The sequence below is a fragment of the Plectropomus leopardus genome, chromosome 7 (assembly GCF_026936395.1).
Source record: "Plectropomus leopardus strain MGB_pleo_1.0 chromosome 7, ASM2693639v1, whole genome shotgun sequence".
Lineage (NCBI taxonomy): Eukaryota > Metazoa > Chordata > Actinopteri > Perciformes > Serranidae > Plectropomus > Plectropomus leopardus.
The window spans coordinates 26,110,224-26,130,033 of NC_142182.1; the positions used below are offsets into that span (position 1 = coordinate 26,110,224).

At 38.8% G+C, this 19,810-nt stretch overlaps 1 protein-coding gene across 2 annotated transcripts in view; it reads right to left on the bottom strand.

Moving 5' to 3' along the window:
- The window catches only part of mon2 (MON2 homolog, regulator of endosome-to-Golgi trafficking), a 43,930-nt gene extending 25,071 nt beyond the window's left edge, over positions 1–18,859 (bottom strand). For both annotated transcript variants that reach the window (XM_042495675.2, XM_042495673.2), the window contains exons 1-10: positions 18,343–18,859; positions 10,102–10,165; positions 8,181–8,308; positions 3,860–3,991; positions 2,994–3,123; positions 2,674–2,771; positions 2,137–2,262; positions 1,826–2,020; positions 1,286–1,410; positions 274–413 (exon numbers count right to left, since the gene is read on the bottom strand). In XM_042495675.2, coding sequence (XP_042351609.2) covers positions 274–413; positions 1,286–1,410; positions 1,826–2,020; positions 2,137–2,262; positions 2,674–2,771; positions 2,994–3,123; positions 3,860–3,991; positions 8,181–8,308; positions 10,102–10,165; positions 18,343–18,450 — 1,246 coding nt within the window. In that variant the 5' untranslated portion in view covers positions 18,451–18,859. The remainder of the gene's footprint in view (positions 1–273; positions 414–1,285; positions 1,411–1,825; positions 2,021–2,136; positions 2,263–2,673; positions 2,772–2,993; positions 3,124–3,859; positions 3,992–8,180; positions 8,309–10,101; positions 10,166–18,342) is intronic.
- Positions 18,860–19,810: the final 951 nt, after the last annotated feature.

A 19,810-nucleotide genomic window follows, 5' to 3' on the forward strand; every position in this document is an offset into this window, starting at 1 on the left:
TCATTTTGAATATGTTTCCTTTCCCATCTTGTTATTTGTTTAGGATGTTATTTTTCAAGTGCATATTAATAAGTGTCTCATCTAAATCATACTTTCAGATGTATCTGAAACATCTACAGAACTCTAAGGACACGTGGAAATGAAATGTATTGGCCGTCCAGGAAACATAATTGTTTAAAAATAAAAAAGTATGAGTAACATACTGATTACTGTAAACATCCTTATAAGGCTCACAATGAGGATTTGATTATGACTGAAAATCAGTGTACTGACCAGCTGGTGCATTAACAGCAGCAGTGTTGCCTGCATTGGGGACAATGAAGAGGGACTGGATGAAGGATCCCAGCGCGTTGACAATGTCTCTAAATACCTTCGTGGAGTGCTGCTTCATGTCATATGACTGGCAGAACGAACTGAAAAGGAAAAAAGTACAGAAAGACATGGTCCTTTAGGTGCTGATATAATACAGAACTATATTGAATAAAAAAAACACCAGTTTAGGACATCTCAGACCTAGCCTAGCTTACACTCGGCTCTATGTCATCAGACTTTGCTCAGTGTTCATCAGACTAAGCTCGCTGTCAGGATAAGCTCAACATTCGTCAGGTTCAGCTGCATTTTTTTCAGCCTCCGCTGTACATAGCAGCTGCTAGCATGCTAATATGCTAACTTTACATGTCAAAGTTGACACGTAAACCATCCTAAACTCATGGAATGGTGAATGTCAAATGCCAAATCAAAAAAATGGCAAAAATTTCAATATGGACCAAAGAGGTAAAGAGATGGATTAAGTCACTGACCAACATTGCTATTCTTAGAATCATGCTGACTGCATGGCTAAAAATCATTCATACCATGTAAACAATTTACTATTCTGTTGACCGCATGGACAGTGCAGTATCAAAGGTGAAGATACAGTAGATGCTAACTTATGTTTTATGGGTGTTTGTGGAGAGTGTGTACCATAGTGGTATGTTTTTTTAGATTTCTTTCCTGCTTAGCTCAGCCTCTGTTGCTGTATCAAGAGATACTGTAAATAAATCAGCATTACTCGAAACATCCAGCCATCATGACCTGATACATCACACTGTTTGAAAGCTAAGTGAAGAGTCATTAAGGATAGTCTGCCCAAAATCAAGTTGTGTGAGGCACAAATCAAGCATTTGTCACACTGCAGCTGTGGAATATGAGTTAATATTTAAGAAAGACAATAAAAACATTTTAAAGTGATGAGACTCGTTAATGAAAATGTGCAGCTGGTTTTGTAGAGCTTGATATTGCTTACCGTAATAAATGTGGCTGCACACAAAGCCTATGAACTGACTCCACAGCCACAGCTCTCAGCCACTGCGGCTTCTCCCCATCCAGGAACTTCACCAGCAGAGACAAGAAGATCTCGCACTCAGTCACCTATAACACAAACACACACCAATCAGATTGGGACAGACGTTTTGCCAGCTTTGTCCTGTACCTGGAGGCCGGCCTGGGGCAAAATCTCTAAATCCCGTTGGGCTTTAATGAAGCTATTCTTTGGCTTACCAAGCTTCTTGACAGACATGCGAAAGCCTAATTTCCATTTTAGGGATTGATAGAAAGTCACTAAATAAAAACAGCTGCAGTGGTTAATTACTTAACCACTGCAGCTAAGCTCATTAAAGCGCCTGAAGCAGAACTAAGACAAAACTACAACCACGTTAATCCAATGCTAATCAGACCAGATCAATTAAGAGTATCAGCTCTGTGCTGAAGAAAATCCCATACTCCTAAAGCATCCATCAGGCAACAGTTCTGACCAGTCGACCATCACTACAGACTGGTCCCTTACCAGTAAGCTGTAGAAGTGTTTGATGAGGACTGAGACCACGCGCAGCAGCCTCATGCAGATGGGAAAGTAAGGTTTCTCCACAGGTGCTGGGGAGGCGGCGCTGCTGCTGCCCTGCCGGAACTTAATGTTGGGGGAGAAGAGCTTGATGACGAGAGGACAAACCCGCTCCTTCAGCAGGAAGCTGAACTCCTGGTGCTGGGTGAAAAATCAGATCATTATTCTAAAGATAAAACTTTCTGTGGTAAATCTATATTCTGTAAATTCTGTATGCAATAAAAGTCAATGTCAATGACATGTAAGGCTGCATGTACCTGTAGGAATACCCCGGGAAAATCATTAAGAACAGACTCCAGCAGCTCCAGGCCAAACGTCCGAGTCATCTCTGTCATCCCCACCAGCCAGTAGGGGGCGTCAGCATTCACGAGCTGACACAAGTCCTGCAGGGAGGCACACAACAGCATTTTTTTAAACAATAGAGTGCTATGTCCTCCACACATCACAGTGGTGGAAACAGTGCAGTCACTGAGCTCTGCTGGAAGAATAAGCATGATCAAACAAAAGCGCAGCGTGGGTGAGGAATGACAAGGGACCTTTGAATTCCTGTTTCTTGCAAATTTCACTTCATTGCAGAGATGAAATCAACTTCTTATTCTCAACTTTAAAGCTCAAGGTTGTGTGGTTAGGAATATCCATAATGTGCAGTTGTTGAGACCTTTTGGATTTACTGTTACTGGTACACAAATGATAATAACATCACCCATGTTTCAAAACCAACTTGGTCCAAAGGTTTTACCCTGGGAAGAGGGCATAACACTGTGTAGAAAGCTGCTGCCTCCTTGTGGACATACCTGGAACAGCATGTATGCATCTTTAGCGCTGGGCCTCAGAGTACTAACAGACCGTCTGTTGGTGTTTCCCTGGACAGGAGGAGGCTGCTCTACAATGCCTGGAGGTGAATACAATATATATTTTAGGCATTTAAACACCTCATCTGTAGTACAACAGTAGACACATAGCTTTCAGGGTTAAGTGAGTTTAGAGTGATGATGTCATATGTAAAACCTGTATACTCCTCTCTTCTCTCCTTTAGAAGATCAGACAATGCATCCCTCTTTTATAATTTTGCATGCCCTCAATGTTTCTACTTCCATCACTATCACTCTCTGACCTTTGAAACGCTCATCCTCAGCCACCATCCTCTCGAAGACCACAGTGACGACCTGTCTGACGGTTGCAGCTGCTGTGTTGTTGGTGATGTTGTCCTTGGTGAAGTGAAGACGGAAACACAGCACAATGGCCTGGGCAGGGATTACACATAAACATATTATGCAGCACATGCATTTTGTACATAACATATAAAAAAAAACGTAAATGAATTACTGCTGCCTATGTTGTCCATCTTCAGGATAGGACGATTGGAGTCTTAAAGCTCCAGTGTGTAGGATTTAAGGGGATATATTGGCAGAAATTGAATGCAATGATCATAATTATGTTTTCATTTGTGGATAATCACCTGAAAATAAGAATTGTGTTTTCGTCAGTTTAGCAAAGAGTCCACCATATTTCTACAGTAGCCCAGAACAGCCACGCCAAACACTGGCTCTAGAGAGAAGGCGTTTTTGCATTTTTACCTAAAGGCCACCATAAACATGCTTGGAAAAGGAGGGCAGAGACATGGGGTATTCTGTGGTGGCAATCTGCAACCTTATTGCCAAATGCCACAAAATCCTACAAACTGCACCTTTTTTATCATCTGATATGTTAGTGTTTTCTGGCTTTTAAAAAATTGTATGAACAGAGTGAGTCCATAAAAGCTGACAGAGCGTTATGATGCTGCACAAACTGGTGCAAGGATACCTCAAAATATTTATTCATGTGTATAACAAAACATTACAGCTACAGTTTTAATAATAGATGGAAGATGACTCACTGAGAAACAGCATGGGGTTATACGGACAACTGCAAGGTACACATATAGATACAAGAAAGTGGGACATATATACAAATAATTATAGAGGTGTGTTGTTTGTGTACCTTAGAAAGTACTTCATCGTGTACGACTGTGTTGGTGGTTAGCAGGACCAGGACCGTCTGTAAAAGTTTCAGCTCCTCCAAACCATTTTCCATCAGCTGCCACAACATGTTGATGATGTTACCTGCAGCTGCCTGCCATGCACACAAACATATTCAATTGTTTACATTGATCAAATCCTAGCTTATCACTGATTATCTGCACACAAGCAGTTGAACTTGAGATGCAGTATCAGAGTTGTGACAGGGAAAAAGTCAAGTGAGAGCTCAGCCTGAGGTCACACAAAACACACACTTGTGGGACCAGCTGGTGCTGCCTGCTTAGAGGTCACAACATCATAGGGTTCAAAAACACCAAAGCGAGCTGCCAGTTGATATCATGTCACTTGATGCTTGCAGAAAGTGACACTGCATGTCCTTTCTTGGGTCAAGCTGTCCAAAATACAACTAGTCTTCACACTAAAGTCATAGGAGGACACATTACTTTGAAAAAAAAAGAAAAGGAAAAACAAAAACAAGAAACATCTCATTTTCATTTCATAGCAAGTAACCGAAGATTAATCAAATAATCATTTAGTCAATACATGTCACAAAATTGTTTATGTCATACCAAGTGTACAAAACAAAAAGACAGGAGATACACAATGATATAATATACTATAAATTGCCTTAGTAAAATGAGCGCAGCTGAGTTACATAAGAATGTACTCCCTATATAGTTGTCACGAATGCCCAAATTAGCTGTAGACCTGGTTGTAAACATGTATACTTCTGCTGTAAAGTTGGGCATTTTAACATGAGAATAGACTCACTTCTGAAACCAGCCTCAAGTGATCATTAGAGGAACTGCAGTTTTGGCCCTAGGTGTTACTGCATGAGAAGAAGCAGCAATTATTTGGTATTTTTTGCTTAATTATCACTTCATTGATTATCAGTTTGTTGTCTTATTGTTTTGTTTCTAATACCATTTCTTTCAGCTATATTCAAGATATTGCAGGTTATAACAGCATTTTTTTCTCTCTGCAGAGAGTTTATACTACATTGCAACTCCCAAACATTTCGAAAATAGTTTAAATGCAAATGGTTCCGGATTTGCTTCAGTGTTGACTCTGTTATTGAGTGTCAATCATGTAACAACAACAACAACCTTGTTTGCTGACACACATTTTACTATGATTATCATAAGCAGTGGTAACAATTATCAAGTGTTTTCGTTGCAGAGGATGATGCTCAGGTTTTGAAATGTTGACAATCTTGTTTCTGTGGTGTTTGACATGGCCAGATGCTTTTATTGGTGTCTAATCAATATGAGGCAATTCAGTGTCTGCTCTTTCCTTTTACAACATTTTCTTTCAAGACATTTGAACCTCTCCTTCCCCAAGGGAACAATATAACATTGCTAACACCACAATCTCTCGACCTGACAAAGTGTCTGACTAGGTTGCCTCCAGTGACACCTTAAGAATCAATACTGAGATAGCAGCCTTTTGTCTTGTGACGCCCTCAGGTAAACCCTGCAGTTCAAGGCTGCTGATGAAATGGAGTGCTGCTGGCAGAGAGAAAGAGAGGAGTTACAATGTTCAATGGATTAGAAAATGTGTGTGTTGTAGAATATGTGAAGTGTCTCTCTTAGATGTTCTGGATGTTTGTTGGGTGCGACAGTGAGACAACAGCCCCTCAAAGATGAACTCTGGCAAAGGGAGGTAAAAAAGACTGAAACAAAGACAAAATGCTGTCTTAAAGGCCAACAGTAACTCCTGCAACTTAAGACAACCTGAAAAAATCTGCCTCACACACTCAGGTTGAGCTGCCCTTGAACACACTTAACAACCACCCACCATCTTTAAGGTGTGAAGATATGCAGCAGTATGAACTGACGTGGATGAGTGTTGAAACGATTAGCTGACAGTTGACATAAAATAAACGAACACTTTCGATAATCATGGTAATTTATAAAGCTAAAATGAAAAACAACAGCTGTTCCAACCTCTCAAAATGTGAGAATTTTCTGCTTTTCCCTTTCCTCGACAACTGTAAATCAAATATCGTACGGTTTTGGACTGTTGGTCAAACAAAACAAGCAATGTGAAAATGTTACATAAAGCTCTGGGAAACTAGGATGGGCAATTTTTTTAAACAGATGAATTAGTGATGAGAATTAGTTGGGAGGGACCTAAATGTGCATAATTTGGACTGAAAATAGGAAAAATGGTTGATCAAAATTACAAGTCACATTTATTTTACAAGAGGCTTTATTCTGGCTGTGTAGCACACTTTTTACTCTTCTACCAAAGGCAGAAGCTTTGAAACCTGTATTAACATAATTAAATAAATGCCAGATATCAAAATGCAGAAAGCATGGGGTGGCTCCATAAGCTTTTAATAACAGTCTTTTATGGTGTATTAACAGGGCAGTTGTGCAGCAGCTCCGGGGTACCAGCTTTGAAACAGCTCTGGCTCAGGCTGGGTAATTTAAAAGGTTTTAAACCTTTTTTTAGCAATCACATACACTTATTTTAAAATACATTTGTGTTTCAGAAATTCCTTCAGTCAGACCAATTTCCACAGATGGATACCTTATTCTAAATCATCTTTCAGGGCTGTTAAACTGCCGCTGCACACATACTGTAGATCCTGTGAAACTACTGGAGCATCCTGGTAATATCATTTCTAAGCCAATGACTTACTTGAATACAGGGTCTAATTCATTTTTTGTTTTAATTTGTATAACCTTTGTTAGGTTTAGTTACGCCAACACTACATGTAATGTGGATATTCTATGTTACGACTTTCGAAAATGCTGTTGATCCTGTTTAAGTTTGACAATTTCAAAATTGATGTTTAGTCAAATGGGCATTAATTACAGGACAGAAAGAGTGGTGAAAGAGCAAGTGGGGGTTGGCGCCTTTCAGATGTAGCCACCAGTGACAGGAATACATTTAGATTCTAATATTTACATTGTCTGATTGGGTATTGATGAGCAGCATTGATTCCTGCATTGATATGAATTAATTACCCGTAGGATATTAGACAAGATGTGCCTGAGGTGATAGGTGAACTTCAATTTGCAAGCCTGCCTAAACTGAATGTGCAGAATGGCAAAAAATAAAATCTTAAGACACACTGAGGTCTTTGTCAATATGCATTCATTCAGGAGTTGAAGAATTGACATGTGAGAATAAACAGAAATAATGCATTAATTATGGCAATCCATAATAACTAAACAAAGCCCATTCTTCGAAACACATTAAAAAATATCTTGGAAAAACAAACAGCAAAGTGATCAAGGGATTACATGACCTCCATCACACAGCATATCTGAAACTACAAATACATGATTGTTTCTTAATGACTAAATTGGAAACATACTCTCCATGAGGGCGTGTGTATTGATGTGACACTCTTGGGGATGATCATCACCTTGTGTCATTCTTTAAATTAGAGGGACACTAGGTGATGAATTCAGATAAGAGCAGTGCGCCTTTATTGATCACACTTGTTAAAACCACCTTACTAAAGGGGAAGATGGAGGAAACAAAGCCTGAGGGATTTGGGGGAAAATGCAATCAGCAAATTAAGGGCTGAAAAATGAAGTGCCAAAAATTTCAGTTCCTAGAACTGCCACTTGAGGCTGGCTCCAAAAGCTAATATATTTCCATGAACACCCATGTTAAAATATCTAACTTTACAGCAGAGATAAACATTTTTACAGCCATTTTCATAAAATTAACCTCTTTATATATTTCACCCATTTACATTTTATTAAGGCTTACAACTAAACATAATAAGCATGTGGTTGATTTCGGTGACAGGCTGTTTAAGAGGCGTCACCTGAGGCTCTCAGTCAGCTTTAACCTCTCGTCCAAATATAATCACTTCTGGCTCCAAAAATCCAAGATGGCAACAGCCAAAGTTCCAAACCTGAGGCTTCAAAACGGGAGTCCATGAACCAATGGGTAAAAATTACAGTGGCTGCGTCTATTATTTTTATATTAAGTCTATGGTTATCCTCTGATTTAAAACTGACAGAGAAGTCATGACACTACATTGTTCAGGCACGAAAAAAATGGATTCAACAAGATAATGGTAATATGAGTGTAGCAATACTGACATATTCTTTTTTTCTGTAGCATTTTAATGGGCTAAGAATAAAATGAAGGCCAAAAATGTGTTATATATATTTCCAATTATGCTTCAGTGTTTTATTTTGAATATATTTTATCATACTGCTCTTTGATTAATCTAAGAGTAACGTAATATTTTTTTTTGTGCACATATCTGAACTCAAAACATAAATCTTATCTGGGTAACTCATGATCCTCACCTCAGAAACCACCTCATGGGACATGAGTCTCTGGATGGCAGCCAGACACAGCTGGGTGATCTTTGGCTCTTTGGTGCCACAGCCCATCAGAAAAGGCTGCACGACCTCCGAGCTGTTCTCCTTCAGAGCTGCAGGAAAAAGAACAGTGGTAAAGTGAAATGTCACTGTAATTTTTTTTTCAATTTCTTTTATAAAGATGCTGTTAGTAAATTTACATTAATGCCGTAAAATGTATGAATATGAAACATGAAACATCACTGCATAAATCACAGCACAATGTGTTGTGATTTAGGCGTCCAGATTCAAGCCTTGATGTATTTATATCAAATAGTGGTACTGCAGAGAAAGAGAGAGCTGGAGAACAAACATCTAACCCAAGGCACAGATTGAATAGTTAAAACTGCAGGATAAAATAACAGACTAGGACACTTTAAACAACCATCTGTTCCACAGCGCTTAATTATTAATCCAAGGTTGATTTAAAAAAGACATTTTTCAAATGTTAACCAACTTTTTTTTTTAACAATCAAAGTTTGAGGAGATATTTGCACTTTGTTTTTACTGAATTTCAAATTGTTATTCACAACAAAGTGTAAAAAACAAAATGAAAATGTGGCCTTGATACATTCGTGCTGTCTAATCATAGCGAGAGAGTTTGCAGTTTGCATCCAGCTAACTGTATCATTTTCACCTTCACTGCATTTAGTGTCTTCCATCATTTACACCTGCACAACAGGTTTCACCAATCAGTCTTTTTCTAACACCTCATTACACTGCTGTGACAACCAACAAATCCATTCTGGAAACAAAGATAAATGAACCCTTCTGCAGTGAGTTGCTATGCAGTTTACACTTCGCAGAGAGGCAGTCAGAGTCGGACAGTCAACAGTGGAACTCGGAAAATGTCGACAATGTGTCAACTCTGCAAATGTTACTAAAAGCTGTACTCTGTCTATGAAGACAGCGCAGAAACAATTTCCTAGTCAAGTGTTCAGGAGACCAGCCGCATTTGAAAATGTTTTGTAGTGAATTCAGAACATGCAGGTGTCTAGTCAGTAAAATAGAATCAATCTTGGGAATTTACATAAAAAAGATGAGAGATGAGTTCTGTTCATGTGTGGGACTGCTTTATCTTACAGAGCACTGGGTGAGAAACAAATACGACATATTTTTGGAAGAATCAAAGGTCAAGTGCTAACAGTATACTTCCCACTACTCTTATATCCAAAAAAAGGAAAACTGTCATGTGAATTTAAAACATTATCAATATTGTTTACTTGTATATAGGATGGTGCCCATAATTAATCAACAGTTACACTGTAAAGATAGAATTTATCACCGTTAGCGTGTGAAATCTTCAGTTTTGGCCAAAAAATAAGTTTTTTGTGAGATCACAGTGACCTTTGCCCTCTGACCACCAAAATCTAGTCAGTTCATCTTTGAGTCAAAGTGAAGGTTTGTGCCAAATTTTATGAAATTCCCTCAAGGTGTTCATGACATATTGCATTGTATTAGTTAGTTATAGTATTATAGTAGTAGTATTGTTAGTATAGTAGATAGATAGATAGATAGATAGATAGATAGATAGATAGATAGATAGATAGATAGATAGATAGATAGATAAATAGACAGATAGATAGAGCATTTTTCTACATACTTAGCCAATAAGGTGCTTTAAAATTTTTGTAAATAAGCAAGAGTTGGTGTTTAAAAAGACAACTTTGCACCTGTAATCCAAAATCAATGAAAAACAGACAAAGAAAGGGAACACTGTCAACAATAATCTGCTCACCATGCAAACATTAAATTCTAATAACTCAAGAGATACAATATTTTGTGGGATTTCACCATTTTCAGATCAGAGTGAAGTGCAACTTGATATCTCAGATGAGGTTAACCACCACCTTTCTCACTTTCTCACCTGCCAGTATGTCTGTATTCCTGGCTGCAATGGTCTTAATCTTCACAATGCCAGACTCTGCAGCCTAGAAGGTAAAAACAGAGAGTTGACGTTAAGGTTGGCATTCAATGCAATGTGTATCAAAAGGTGCTGATGGTGCAGCACCACTGTGCTAGCCGTGGAAGACACAGCCTCTTGTAGTGATGGCCACGGGGGGAGAAACAGGAAGGCCTGGCTGCAGAGAGACAGGAGGAGGGCTGGCAAATCTGTTAAAAAACGGACTTCAAATTGAGAGGGATGTGCCAGTGGACAGTGATTTCCCTAGCGAGGTGTCTGGCAGTGGTAAAATGGTAAGGGGGGAAGGAAGAATGTCAGTAGAGAGAAAGGGCAGGTGGAGGGGATGACATGAAGACAGACTAAATGCGAGTCAGTCTGAGATACTGAGCCATTTACCAGTCAAAGCAGGTACTCTTGTTATCTTTCTACAACTGCAAGCTACTGCAAGCCTTTCGTGATCTTCTCCCCATTTTTCCAACCTCTGCTGTCGCTTTTCTCTGCATTCTTCCCCATCACTACTCCCTCTCAACCTTTCCACCTTTTCTCAGTTTTACTCTTCCTTTACCTGTCTCTCACAATTCTGACCTTTGTTGTCATAACCATAACACACACACTTTTCACAGCGCAAACCACCCCCTAAAAGATGCAATGTGCAAATTTGTACCTTAAGAAAATAGCTGCACTGCAATTTTGCAGATTGGCAAACCATAACAACATCATTTACCTCCTTTGTCATCTCAGTGTGTATTTTTCTTTGGCAGACTGATGCTGAAGAAACCAATATTTGCAAAGCCCAAGAAAGGCAGTCTCTGGTTTTTAATTTCATGCATTTTATCACAGCAATTGGTATGAAGAACTCTGCTGAAAAGAAAAATGTAGCATTTAATCAATTTCTTTTTTTTATACTGGAGAAAGACTTGCATATTACTACTTTTAATCACAACATCTGGCAGATCACTGACGTCAGTGTTTGCAGCTACATTCTCAGCTGAATTAACAGTCACTGGGCCGACATTACCTTGATGCATTTTTCATACAGTCGCTGCATGATCTGACTTCATCCCGAGCATGCATGTGTTACAAATGACTGGAACCTCACCTCCTACAATCTCTGCAGCCACAGACGATAAAGTATGAGCCCACTTCTAAAAATAAGACATGGGTAGGTGACCACTACATGGGCAATTCAAATAGTTAAAGGGTAAACTCGTATTTTTCAACCTGGACCCTATTTTCTCATGTTTTTCTGTTAAAATGACTAAAGGGCACAACAATTTCATAGCAAACAGCGCCAGAATATTTTCAGATCTGAGCGAATTAAGGGTTTATTTGAACCCAAACAGTGTGGGGGATTGTTGGAACAGTAGAAAGACAAACAAAAAAGTTTTTTATGAGATTAATCTACTGATTATTCATGTGGAGTCTTGTTTGTTTGGTGATAGAGAATTTTGGGAATATCCCTCATTAAACAAAAGGATCTTTCTCTTTAACAAAAACTTCTATCTTTCAAGTGATCCTTTCAATAAAGTATTTATCTGAACATGAAAACAAGCACTTTTAGTAGACGTGAATTTCATGATGCAAAAATGCACTGAATAGTTACACTGCAGCCTTTTTTGCAACTGCTGGCTGCAGCGGTGTCACTCACTACTGGAACAAATTCTGAATCTGTTGTTACCAGTGGTCACTTGGACAAAAAAAACATGGGAAAATAGGTTTCTGGTTGAAAAATGTTGAAATGACCCTTAAACATTGTGAAATTTGTCTTATCAGATTAGTAAAAAAGAACCACAAGATTCAGAAACATTTTCTATGTGTATAATATTGAGCACTGTGTAATAATAAACGAGTCATACTATGTTGCTCAGACACCACTGATGTGAAGAAATAATGAAACTGCCCTTTTCGTCAGAGGGCCTGAAATCCAGAATTTGGCTGACGACGTGATTTTATCTCTATAACTTGTCATTTGAACAGCCACAAGGTCGGGCCACTGTGGAAGTCAACAATTCATAACCTGCTCAACAGTGGGTTACTATGCAGCCGCTGGTTTGTGGGTTGGGCTGTTAATACAAACTGAGCAGGCCTATTACCATACAGCTCCTTAAAAAGTTAATCTTCAAAAAAATGCTAGTCTCTCCCGTCTCCTTTGTTCCTCAAACAGAGCCAGAGGTCTTTACAGGGCAACGAGGAGAACACAGAGCTTAGTCCCAAATAATTACAACAACACTGTGGCTACTTTAGATATTCCCAGAAGCTGAGGCCGTAATATACTGTAGCCATGAAGGACAACTAAACAGACAAGAGCCACAGCAGGATATTTTGGGATAGTGGAGTGGCTTTTCTTTTTTAAAAAAAGGAAGCTGCTGAATATTTCCTGTATTATAATAAAATCTTGGGCAATGTTTTTTTCTGGCTTTGCAATGACCATTTAAATTCAGACCTCAGTGAGAGCTGTCGTCCGGTTGATTGATCGATTAGTGGAACTTAGAAAAACAATAGTCAACTATTTCGATAAGTCATTCGTTTCATTTTAATCTATTAATTATTACTTTATGAATTCATTAATCAAAGGAAATTACTAAACATATGCTGTTCATATTTCCAAAATATTGGAATTTGCTGCTTTTGTAAATGTAATATTGTTGTAAATGAAATATATTAAAAGTAAAACTGTTATTTTAGGACAATGCTTTCAGTTATAAGAACTTGTAATGGACATCTTTCACCACTGTCTTAGAAAAAACTATTAATTGATCAGTTATAGAAAAAAACTAACACAGAATCATGGATAATAAAAATATTTGTTAACTGCTGCCAAAAATGTGTTGTGATTAAGTAGCTGCTGATTTTCAGATGTATTCACACATGTGAACCTATCAATGCCTACATACCATAACATAACCTAACTGCAAACTGTGCGACAGCTATCAATCTCAGCTAAAATGAGTCACCAAGAAATTCTGCATCCTGTGGCCCAAGGGTAGTGAGAGAGATGAGCATGTGCCAATCGGCAAGTTAAAAATAGTCTTTCAAGTCCTCTTCATATTCAAGAGCCTTCTTTATTCTTATCAAAAGACCCGATTTTGCCAAACTTGCCACGGATGTTTAAAAAAGAGACCAGCTAGGGCAATAAAACTGACGGCGCACTGAAGGTATTAATTCAGATATTTGGTCATTAGGTGAGAATACTGACAGTTAAAGTTTATAATTAAGAGGAGGCTGGCGATGATAATGATGAGACACCAAACTGCATCTTGAGAAAAAAATCTTGAATAATCTCATCCACTGCACAACTCCTCAAGGAAATGTTTTCCTCTGCTATTGTAGAATCTATGACTCAGCCAAATTGAGCCAGTAAACCAATGAATGCCTCTAATTAGAAGCAGATTGTGTGGGATTCCTTTGTGCATCCTCGAGTGGCTCTATCTGGAAACCAGTGACGAGAAATCCCTGCATGTAAAAAAGGGTTACATTCTTGTGCACACAACCTTGCCGGTCTCCACAATCTTTTTGATTCTGGCCTACTTGATCCTTTATGTAATCAAAGGTTGAAAGCAGTGAAATCTCTCTTTTTGTATGTAAACACATTTTTTCACCCACGTCCTCATAGAAAGTGCTGTTTAAGCTTTCTGTTGTAAAGTGTAGACTTCACATCCTCTGAGAACTGTCAGCATTATGAGGTCACCACAGTGTGGAGGAAAATACCAATGGTCTGATGATGTCACTGTAACAGAAAGACGAAATTCCACCCCAATCCAGTTTAAGCGCTAAGTTATAGAGGATTTCTTTCATAAGTCTTTCTGAAAAACTAAAACCAATTTGTGAAATTTTTGCTTATATGCTAAGGGAAGCCTCATAACCTATTACTATTAGCCATTGGCATGTAGTCAAGGTTTTATGTGGGGTTTTTCTTTTTTGTGGTTTGCAAATGCTTTTATCTACCTTTTAATCCCTGTGCATCTTCAAGGTCACGCTTGCACTGTGTTTGCTACGGTTGGGTATCAAATCTTAACATTTTCTCAGTACCATCTAAAATTTGTCTGTATCACTGAGTCTCCACAGTAAATAGTAGAAAGTTGGGATTATATGCTTGGTCAGGTTTTTGTAGTTTACTTACATACTTCTTGAACAAAATTAGTAAATTTAGATTATTTCAGGGCTAACTTAGACTATTTCAGGGCTGCAACTAACTATTTTTTTCATGTTTATTAATCTGTCAATTATTTTCTGGATTAATCAATTAGTTGTATGCCCAAAATGATGTCCACAACCCCAAATTATCCCAGTTATTAGTTTTTGCTGTTGTACGTTTTCTTACTTTCACCAAAACGTATAGTGAGGCATCTTTTACGGCCCCCGTCTGTGGAACAGCTTACCTGAAGACTTGAGGGCAGCACGTCATGGTAATATTTTCAAAAACAAACTCAAGACCTACCTTTATAGTCTGGCTTTCAACTGAATTTTATTTTATCCTCTTAGTCTGTTTTATTGATTTACTGGGGTCATGTATTCTTTTTTGCTTAATTTTTTTGTTTGTAAGTAAAGCACTTTGTGCTGCATTAATTTTGTATTAAATGTGCTATAAAAATAAAGTTTGACTGATTGATTGATAGGGAAGGAAAAAAATCATATATACAAACCACGATATTCACATTTAAGGAACTGGAATTGGAGAATTTGGATATTTTTTTAAATTAAAAAAAATACTCAAACCAACTAATCAATTATCAAATTAATTGGCTATGAATTTAATTGTTGACAACAAATCGATTAATCATTGCAGCATTAGACTATTTTAGGGCTGCTTGTGTTAAGGCATCAATAAGCAATGATAACATTTTAAAAAGGTGGTGGTGGGGGGGGGTAAAAAAATCAAAATAGTAATGTGGCCTTCTGCAATTTTGAAATGACAGGACATGAAATGTTTTTTTAATAATTAACTCAAATATTGTTGTGGCGTATACATCATATTCTAAAGGCTTAATCTTTCTTTTTTTATGTAAAATTACGTTAAAAATTATGTAAAATTATTGTAATCTATGTTAAAATTTTGGAATTCTATTGATGCAAATAATAAGGTAAAAAATACTGTGACTTCAGTGGGACCGGTACAGTACATATAAAATCCTGGACAAAATTAATTTTAAGTCAGAATAGTCCGTAGAAAGGGACATTTAACACTGGTTTCTGCTGCACAGAACCAGACTGTATCAAAAAGTGCTCGGTACTCTCAGTTTTTCTCCAGGGCCTTTTTTGTGTGGAGATCCTCAAAGCGGAACTGACCCACGTCTGAGTGCCAGCTCATTTCTTTGAAAGGCAACATTAGTGAAGCTCATCACAGATCCACTTCCTCAGAAACATGCTGCGAGTCTATCAACTCAGCAGTTTTTTGGAACTGACTTTGCATATTATGAAAAGGGGGCTTATTCAGTCAGAGTTTCAGTGCAATAGTGTCAGTTAACTAAATCCTCACTCCATGTTTCTTTGTCTCTGTGCAGCCTACATGACCTGTCGAGCAAATGAGTTGTGCTAAGCAAGCCGCACAAAGGATGCCCATAATACTTTCATTAAATCTGCAGGTTTTCCCAAGACAAGCAGTCACATTTTACAGTGAGACACGTGCATTTAATAGCACCTGACTATGATCTATAGAGAGAGCAGAGGGCTGACTGCCTCCTTTTTTTACCTTGGCAAATGCAATCATAACACACACAGCAAAGCCTTGGCAGTTTCACTGACTGCTACTCAATGAAAGAGAGGTTCTGAGTGTGATGCTATGATGCAAAGAAATCGATGGGACTCTTTTTGGCTCCTCTTAACCTAAAGAAACCACTGGCTGTGGCGCAATACCTCCATGGGAGATGGATTGGGAATCAGGGGAGGAACTGGAATGTAGATGGGCTGGGAAATGAGGACAGGGCTTCCTCGTTCTTCTTGCAGTAAGGATGTAATTCTTTGGTATTACGTCTTAAGCAGCGAGTTCATTTACATGAAGACCTCTGTCGAATAAACTGTAAATCTCACAAAGAAATCAGTCTAAGAACTGACAGAGTGAAGACTACATTTGTGTGCTGTAACATGCACGCAAATAATCTGAATTCACAACCACAGGTATCGGTGCTCAGCTTGTTCGTGGCACAATTATATCTCAGCAAATATAGCCATGACGGCTCAAATTGGAAAAGGTTGTTCCAATCACAACACAATCAACCAGAGCGTGAGTGAGCTCAGGTCATGGGGAACATCAAAGTGTCTCTCCTGCACTGCTGTGATCCCTGGGGGAAAGATGCTGATAAGGACCAGGAAACATGGGTGGAGACAAATCAATATTGAAGGAGATGCTTCATGAGGCCTTCAGGCAAGGGCCAGCAAGCAGCCTGGGACATGAGACCAGGTGTGTGCTGCAAGAACTGGAAGCACTTGCTGGACTATTGTAATGTTGTCTTAAAGCAAGGTGAGACCTGAGGAAAAACAAACTGAGCTGGCATAGCCTGATATGTATTGCCCTGCTGAGCTGGCTGGCAAATATTTCCATGGCCTAAAAGCCCCTCATACAGTACAGCATTTCATCGAATGACCTGTGTGACCAGTGTTACATATGCAAGCAAACGGTGAGCTTGCTAGAACCTAGGAATTACAGGGATTTAAGGTAAAGAGGATCTGACATGCTGTCAGTTGAATCACATAACACTGGCAAACACTTGCTGCTCTGTGTGCATTTCAGTGACAAGAAAATAATTGGTTTGAAGTTGTTAATAAATTCATGTAACTGTAAATGAACTCTGGCCCAGCCCTGTGGACTGCTGGACACAGGTCATGTAATAAACAGGGTTGTATTGTCATAAAAGCTGATTGTATTCATGTGCAGATCTAACAATACACATTCACTGTAAAAGGCCTTGACACTGCACCTCCTTGTACTATTCTTTTCTTAAACTAAGCCATGATGTCACCAACAGTGCCACACAACGAAGCCAGTCAGCAGCCACCAACAGTAAGTCATTCCAATAAATATTAAAAAAAAACAAAAAACAAACACTTGAATCAAATTACTCTTGGCTAAACTGTTGTGAAACCAACTTGCAATGTGACATCCTAGATGCACCTATTTAGGCCAAACAGAGGTTCTGTATGACCTATTTCATCAAGAAAACATTTCGCCTAAAATAGCTCCCCTGTGAATCAAAAAGGGTCTCATAATCAGAAATACAAACAAAAGGTTCCTCACTGGTGGCATTTATCTAGCCAAGTTGGCTGCTTTGGTTTTATTTGTGGAAGTACTTTAAGTTGATATCTGATATCCATCTCTGGTTTCTGTAGACACCCCTGCACACCAGGAGTTAATGGAAAATTATTTGAGGTGCTCAAAGCATTGAAAGATGACAGCACCATGTCTAAAGAAAATGACAGTTATTCTGGATAATTCATCGAGCTTAGTGTGCACAGGTGAGGAAATATATTGTAATTTGGATGAACTGACATGTTGGCATGTGATGGGGAGTGATATTTTTTTGTTTTGGCTTATGGGAGGGACATTCAGCTTGAGTGGTTGTATTTCGTATTACAAAAAAACCACAAATGGGTTTGAAAGGCATGCTTTTTTAAAAAAAGGTTATTTATGAAAGAGGGAGGGTCATGCATTTTCCCCCAGTCACTCAGGGAGGTTCAAGGAAAATATTTTACATACAATATACATGTATAATATAATATAAGACAACATAAGATAGACAGATAGATAGATAGACAGACTAAGTCCCACCTCAGCCACCCTCTTCTCTAAATAAAGTACGGTCCCTAACTGGACCTTACAGCACCAATCTCCACCAAAATAAAAGGGGTATACGACTATGGGGTGAACAATTACTTCCATAAGGCAGACATTCAAAATTATTGATTACGTGCATGCCTCATATTAGCCAAAGCTGTGACTGTGGCCATTGAAAACACCTGTATGTCCCTTTAATTGAACGCCTGGTTGGCAGGAAGGCCCAGCAGCTGACACAACTTTTAATTTACCCGGACAGTATGAGGAAACTCGTCCCATAACAGAGTAGAGGCCCAGTATGGAGGGGGAAACGGGTTCAAACAAACACATATGTGCAGTAAAATCGACATATTAACAAATATAAAAGCATATACACACATGAGACAAGCTGCTGAACACCAGGGTAACGGCTCAGTGAAGCTAACTAGCGGGCTAACCTCTTTGACAGGGGGGAATTTCTTCTTGCACTCCATGGAGAGAGACCGCAGGTCCGTCTGCATGTTCTCCAGCAATTTCTTCACCGCTTCGGGACTGCTGGTCGACATCTTTGACGGCGTCTTCGACAGAAATCTCAAGAAACTTCACACGACAAAGAATGCGGGAGCGCAGTCGCCCCCCACCCATCCACAGCGGGGATATAATCCGTCGTTACTTTATTCGGCTGCTCTGGAAAAGAAAATAAAAACGCCGCGGTCCATTGACACAGTATCCCACTTCTGTGCTTTGAGCGCCCGTGCACAGGAGAGCAGCGATGACGCCGGCATATGTTCCTCCTCTTCACAGTCCGTTGACTTTAGCGTCGTGAAGCAGCATCATTTCCCCTGTATTTCTGTCTCTTAGGGTTGCTCAGTTATCGAAGATATTTGTCAAAATGAGCAGTCTGCCAGTATGCCATCAGCGGCCGTCAGCCCTACTTTCCTTCCCACAATGCTTCGGTCGACAGTGACACGTCATTTGGACTTCCGTAAACAGTGACCGATTCAGAGTATTGACTGCAGCGCCCCCTGCTGGAGGAGCGCCTTACAGACAGACACCGACAGGCCACGTCTGGGCATTTCTGCACAGTTACACGCCGACATGCACCGCCTAAAGGCTAGGAAAGAAGTTGCAGCAGAAGTTTTAGATGTCTACTTTTTGAGATTCTTTAATTGTATAAATTACGCAGTGGTGGAAATCCTATTCATACTCTTAAGGAAAGAGAACTATCATCTTTAAACTTTTCTGTCCAAGCTAAAATCCAACATTATTTTGCTCTTCAGTGTAATACACCATAAATAAACAATTAATGATATATAAAGGATAACATATCAAAAGGAAAACATATGGAATATACAATAAACAAATGTGCAAATTTGTTTACTTTTAGTTGCAAGAATGCAGTGTGGTAAATGGGAGAAAGATGTGCAAATTCGCCATGTGCGAGGTAACTGAATACTGCACATCTTATTCTCCCATCTACCCCTCTGCTTTCTTACCACCAAAAAAACAAAAAAAACTGGTATGAAAGATCCAGGTCCAGACACTCGGGGTTTGACAAGCCTAAAAGGCATTTAATTCATTAATGTTTCTAGCCCTATGAATAAAGGCCTTTTATTTTTTTCAAACCATCATGAGTGACTGGACCTGGGTCTTTTATACCACTGTTTTTTGGATATAATATCTCATTTTTTTAAATTATATTTTTTAAGTATTCCCTTCCATGAGCACCAGTGTTTGAGGGACACCAGAAGCGCTCCTGCTATCTCTCCTTTTCACCTTAAGGACATTTTGAAGTTGCATATTTAATTTAATGTATACACCAGAAGTATGTTATCCTATTGATATATTAGCTAATAGTTTATTATTTGTATTTTAGTTCATTTATAGTGCATTTTTCACATTCTTTATATAATATATTCTTTTTAA